This window comes from Octodon degus, unplaced genomic scaffold (assembly GCF_000260255.1).
Source record: "Octodon degus isolate 3935 unplaced genomic scaffold, OctDeg1.0 scaffold00021, whole genome shotgun sequence".
NCBI classification, from domain to species: Eukaryota; Metazoa; Chordata; class Mammalia; order Rodentia; family Octodontidae; genus Octodon; species Octodon degus.
The window spans coordinates 11,699,671-11,706,453 of record NW_004524597.1 but is presented as its reverse complement, the minus strand read 5'-3'; the positions used below and the strand labels follow the sequence as shown (position 1 = coordinate 11,706,453).

At 42.9% G+C, this 6,783-nt stretch overlaps 1 protein-coding gene across 1 annotated transcript in view; it reads right to left on the bottom strand.

Annotated features, from left to right (window-relative positions):
• Window positions 1-6,783, bottom strand: part of Luc7l (LUC7 like) — a 33,822-nt gene that overhangs the window by 20,279 nt on the left and 6,760 nt on the right. Inside the window, exon 3 of the mRNA XM_023711419.1 lies at window positions 698-796. Within this exon, the coding sequence (XP_023567187.1) occupies window positions 698-796 (99 nt within the window). The remainder of the gene's footprint in view (window positions 1-697; window positions 797-6,783) is intronic.

Below are 6,783 nucleotides of genomic sequence, written 5' to 3'. Positions count from 1 at the left end.
TCAATCCCTGGTTCCGGGAGAAAAAAAAAAGGATTATCTGTACTATGAGATCATTTTTGTAAAGCTCAAGACCAAGCAAAAATAACCACTGTTCAAGGAATTACAACAATTTTTTTTTGGACCATGCTAGCCTTGAACTTTTTTTTTTGGGCAGAACCAGGGATTGAACTCAGGCCCTTGTGCTTGCCAAGGAAGCGCTTATCCACTGAGCCATATCCCCGGCCCCAAGCCTTGAACTTTCCGTATAGCACAGGCTGGCCTTGAGCTCAAAACAATGCTCCTGCCTCATCCTGCCAAGTGCTGCAATTACATGTAAGCACCACCTACAATAAAATGTTTTTAACAGAAAATGATAACATAAAATTCAGGACACACATAGAATGACAAACACACATATAAAAAACAGTATTGGACAAACTGTAGTGCTCAAAGTGGTAAGACAGCAAGTGTTTAATTTATGTATGTATGTTTATTTTGTTTATTTATTTAGGTTTTTTGGGACAGAGTCTTGATATATACAGTTCAGGATGACCTTGAACTCAATACGTAACCTAGGCTGGCCTGGACCTCATGGTGATCCTCTTGCCTCAGCTTTCCAAGTACTAGAATTACAGGTGTATTCCACCATGTACAACATAATTTATTATTCTACCTTATAATTTACGAACAGGGATAAGTCAATACCAATGAAACTTACATCCAATTCAAAAAACAGGTCTCTCTCTTTACTTGCAATTTCATAATCTGCTCGGAGGGCCAAGTCGTGAATTTTGGTACATTCTCCTAAATCCATGCGCTGTAGGAAACAAAACATTTACACATGAGCAACTATTCACTATACAAAGCAGACAACATGACTTGGTATTTTAACCCTGATCAAAGCAAGCAATATACTTTTAAGTATATGTACCAATTCTTCACAATAAATGAATCATTATGTACTGCAGACATATACTAATAAAAAAAAATAAATTTTAAAAAAGCAATACACTTTCTTGAATAATAAAATTGATTTGAAAATTAAGAATAGAAGCTGAGGGCCAGGGAGATAGCTTGGAGGCCTAAACACCTGCCTGGCAAGCACAAGGACTAGAGTTCAATCCCTGGTACCGTATGCTGTACTGGCACCCAACAATGAAACCAGCATGTGGGTGCACGCCTGTAATCTCAGCACTAGGGATCCTGAGACAGGATGATCACAAGAGTGGAGAGGTTCCTCCAGTGACTTCTTATCTAGTATTCACACAGTAAGCCAGGGGTTTAATCCTTGGTATGATCAATCAATCAATAGAAAGAACAGATAGAAATTGGGCTTTGAAAATTACAATATAATTTAAAACAGTTTTGTGTAGCTCTTTCTATATTAAAGGAAAATAAAGCAAACTTGGCTGATTCAGATCTCAATGAATTCTCTACACATTTTCTCAACCTGGTAAACCGCCCATTGACATGTTATTGGTCCACTTAGGCCAATATGCAAAAACAAGACTCCATTGCTAAAACAAAACTATTTCAGTAAGATTAGATTGATGCATTATTATTCTAACCACACAGGAAATATCTAACAGCACTTTTTTTTTTTTGCAGAACCAGGGATTGAACTCAGGCCCTTGTGCTTGCCAGGGAAGCGCTTAATCCACTGAGCCATCTCGCTAGCCCCACTCTTCTTTTTTAAACACTGTCTCATTATGTAGCCCAGGGTTGTTTTTTTTTTTTTTTTTTTTTTTTTTTTTTTTTCTTAACAGTCTTGCCAAACAGTTGAGGCTGCCTTTGAACTATGTACCCCAACCTCGCCTCCAACTAGAAGCAGTCCTCCAGCCACAGCATCCCTAGCACTGGGATGAGTAGCATACACCACCCATCAAGCCTGGTTGTTCAATCTGGTTTGTACTTGTGACCCTCTTGCCTCAGTCTCCCTATTAAGATTATAGGTATATGGGGCTGAGGAGATAGCTTAGTAGAATAAGTGCTTGCCTGGCAAGCACAAGGGCCTGAGTTCAATCCCCGGTTCCAGAAAAAAAAAAAAGATTACAGGTACATGTCATCATTTGCTAATGGCGCATATCTTTTATTTAACTCTTAAGCAAGGGCCAGCCAAATAGTTCAGTGGATTAAAGCACCTGCTTAGCAGACGTAGCAAGTGGGGTTTGATTCCCCAGAGTGCTGTACTGGCCCTGACCCCAGGGCTTGCTGAGGCAACTGAGACTGGGCATGAGGGTGAGCACCCGTAATCCCAGTTCTTGGGAGGCTGAACACAGACAAATCACTCAGTCCAATCTACATAGTGAGACCCCTGTAAACCCCCTATTAAAACATAAAAAAAAAAATCAATCAATCAATCCTAAGCAAAGGATTCTGGAGGAAACTCCACTCTGGCCATGTGAATATGTTAAAGATCACAGTATCAAGTTATAAGGCACATGCCACTAAAACCCAATAGCCCCACTCGGAAATATTACTATTAAATTATTTATTTATTTATTTTCTGTGTGGGGGGCCAGCTCAGCCCACCAGGGGGCGGGAACGGCTGGCATGTGGTGCTGGGGGATTGAACCGCGGTCCCTGTGCTTTGCTTAGCTTAGTTTGTTCTAAGTAAGTGCTTTAGACCACTGAGCCATCTCACCAGCCCCGGAAATATTACTATTAGATAAGAATGTATGCCTATATAAGTAGTTACACATTTGGTCTTTTTTTTTTTCCCCCCAGAACCGGGGATTGAACTCAGGCCACTGCGCTTGCCAGGCAAGTGCTTATTCCACTGAGCCAGCTCCCCGGCTCCAATATATAAGTAGTTTAAAAAAAAAAAAAACAGGGCCAATGAGATAGCTCAGCAAACTAAGTGACAGCTTAGGCAAGCACAGGGACCGAGGTTCAATTCCTGACACCACATGCCACACGGGCCCTGCCCCCGGGGCATGCTGAACCAGCCACAGAGACCAGGTGTGGTGGTGCATGCCTGTAATGCCAGTGCTAGGGAGCTGAAACCAGGAAGATTGTTATGAATCTGAGCTATGTAGTGAGACCCTGTACCAAATATATTTGAAAAAATAAATAAATAAAAGAAAGAAAAGTGGGGCCGGGGAGATGGCTCAGTGGAATAAGTGCTTCCCTGGCAAGTGCTAGGACCTGAGCTCAATCCCCGGTTCTGAAAAAAAAAAAAAGAAAGAAAAGAAAAAAAGCTAGAGTTCAGAAACTGGTATAATTTCAAACTGTAACCATGTCTAAAAGTACTTCAAGAAATTTTCTGGGTTAAGCAAATTAAGGCAGCACATGCGTGTAATCCCAGAACTTTGCCAGCTACACAGCAACACCCTATCTCAATAAACAAACTGGGGGCTGGGGAGACGGCTCAGTAGAATAAGCGCTTCCTTGGCAAGCACAAGGGTTTAAGTTCAAGTCCCAGTTCCGCCAAAAAAAAGAAAAAGAAACTGTCCTGGGTTATAAAAATCCTTAACATTCCAGGCAAATTATAGAGGTTACTAGAGAGAGAGAGGGAGGCAAAGAACAGGGGGGCTGGTGAGATGGCTCAGTGGTCTAAAGCACCTACTTAGAACAAGTTTAGCAAAGCCCAAGGACCACGGTACAATCCCCCAGCACCACATGCCAGCCAGGCCCGCCCCCTGGTGGGCTGAGCTGGCCACACACACACATACACACACACACACACAAATAAATAAAAATTAAAAAATTAAAAATTAAAAAATTAAAAAAAAAAAAAGAAGAACAGGGGAAGGGAGAGGAAGAAGGGGAGGGGAAAAAGGAAGTGGGGGCGGGGGAGGGAGGGACGGAGGGAGGAGAGTAATCATGTCATGCTCACAGAACATCCTTCAGTTTGCCCAACAATGAAGCTAGCACTGGCTGGGCAGACAAGTAGTACAATTTATTGTCACTGTAATCAATCACTTTTCTCCTTTATTAATCTACTCTGAAGTCCAATGGGGCTCATGTTGTTGGTCATTCAGGATCTAGAGGTGAGGAAACACTGGTTCTGGAAACAAAAGCTACAACTAAAATTACCATATATAAATCTCATAACTTTTGCTTCATTCCCTCCTCTAAGAAATGAATGGTAGCTATTATAACAAAAAACAAACAATAAAAACAATTAATGAGGCTCTCTGTTCAAAGAGAAAAACTCAGCAAAGAAAAAAAAAGGCTGGGCATGGTGATGCACACCTGTAATACCAGCACTCAGGAGGCTGATGCAAGTCTGAGGCCAGCCTGGAGTTCAAGGGCAGCCTAAACTGTATAACAAGACCCTACAATTACAGCACTCTGGGAGGCTGAGGCTGGAGGATTGCAAATTCAAGCCCAGCTTAGACAATTTAGTCACTTAGCAAAATCCTGTCTCAGAAAAATGCCAGAGATGTCAGTATGTCAAGGCCCTTTGCTACATCAAATCAAATCTTTATAGCTGGGCATGGCAGCACATGCCTGTAAACCCAGCACTCAGAGGCCAGGGCAATACTGTTTCAAGCTCAAGACCAGCCTGGGCTACAAAATGGGCTCAAGCACAGCCTAAACTGCATAGCAAGACACTGTCTCAAATAGACCAAAAAAAAAAAAAAAGGAAATAAACATTAAAACCTTAGGTACAGGGCTGGTGAGATGGCTCAGTGGTCTAAAGCACCTACTTAGAACAAGCTAAGCCAAGCAAAGCACAGGGACCGCGATTCAATCCCCCAGCACCACATGCCAGCCCGCCCCGCCCCCTGGTGGGCTGAGCTGGCCACACACTAAATAAATAAATAAATAAATAAATAAATAAATAAATAAATAAATCCTTAGGTACAAGTGATTTCCATTCTAAAGAGTTCAACTACAAAAAAGCAAAAACATAGGGCTTAAGGTGCAGCTCATGTTCAAGGCCCTGGACTAAGAGGGAGAGATGAGGGGGTTAGGAAACATCACATGAAGCTAAATTTACCACTGTATTTTTTGATATGAGAGGTGTTCTTTTTTGCGGAACCGGGGATTGAACTCAGGCCCTTGTGCTTGCCAGGCAAGCACTTATTCTACTGAGCTAACTCCCCGGCCCCCAATATGAGAGTTCTTAAAAGTCATTTCTAACAGAACTTTTGGTTTCCACTATTTCCTTTGGATATACCACTACAACTTATTTGAGGAGGCAAGGAAGTACTCATCATTCCTCTAGCAGTCCAACTCTAAGCACAAATGAAACACTGCATTGGGACGGGGGAGATGGCTCAGTGGAATAAGCGCTTCTCTGGCAAGTGCAAGGGCCTGAGTTCAATTCCTGGTTCCACCAAAAAACAAAACAAAACAAAACACTGCATTAACTTCTTCCAATATGTTAGAGTGGCTAATAAATCCAATATGTCAGTTAAAGTTTGTACAATAAATCCAGTGTCCTCCACTCTGGCTTCTGATAATCTAACACTACTGACAGGAAAAGGCACTAAAGTTTCTACAGCCCTTAGGAAAACAAAGTTCTGCCAGTCCTGGTGGTATACATCTGTAAACCCATTACTCTGGGAGACTGAGGCAAAAGGATTGAGTTTAAGCACAGCCTGGCCAATTCATCGGCACCGTCTCCAAATTTAAAAAGTAAAAATATTGGGCCACCCAGATAGCTCTGCAGACTAAAGCACCTGCTTAGGCAGGCGCAGGGACCGGGGTTTGATCCCCAGCTGGCCATGGCAGTCCCACGATGGGCGTGGTGGCACAAACCTGTTATCCAAGCACTTGGGAGGCTAAAAACAGGAGGACCACTACGAGTCGCACCTACAACGTGAGAGCCTGTAGACCCTGTCCTAAATACATTAAAAACAAAAACAAAAAAACCCCTCTACCAGAAATCTCAATCCTCATCTTCACTGACCTTCAGCAGCCCAACATTTGTTCATTTCCATATTTGTGAAGCACTTTCTTTTCAAGTACATAGCTTTCCTGGGTTGCCTCCTACCTTTTAATCTCCATTGCTGAGCTGCCTTGGTATAATCCTAAACACTGGAAATCTTAATGAATCCATAACTTCTCTTCACCCATTTGATTCCATGGCCTCTTCCTCCCTGAACCCTCCAACTTACAGTCCAGACACAATAGCAGCACCACCAACACCCTGCCTGACCTTCTGCTCTTGACTCTGCTCAGAGCACCATATCCAAACTTCACAGGTAATCATTTCAGGTTTCCACTCAAATGTCCCCTAAGAGGGCTTTCCTCACTCTATCTAAAACCACCCACTGGAAAGGCATGGTATGGTGGTACATGTCTATAATCCCAGTACTCAGGAGGCTGAGGTAGGAGAACTGCTTGCAGTTCAAGGCCAGACTGAGCTACACAGTGAGTTCAAGGCCAGCCTGAAATACATAGTGGGACCCTATTTCAAAATAAATAAATAAAAACCACCCCAATGTCCATTCATTTAGTCATCATTTTCTTCCCCATTAGAACAAAGACTTTATTGCTAGTGGCCACAGTATCTCCAGTGCCTAGCAGAGTAAGCATACAACAAATAAACATTTCCGGAAATTGCCCTAATACTGATTTTTCTTCTTAGTAGTCCAAAGATACACTACACAGGGCCAAAGTAAAATGGGTAAGTGTCTGTTTCCTTTGCCTTCTGCCACTATGGATTTGCCAATAATTCTAAATTATGTCTTCTAGGGCTGGTGGGATGGCTCAGTAGTCTAGAGCACCTACTTGGAACCGGCTTGGCAAAGCACAGGGACCGAGGTTCGATCCCCCAGCACCACATGCCAGCCAGCCCTGCCCCCTGGTGGGCTGGGCTGGCCACACACACACACACACACACACACA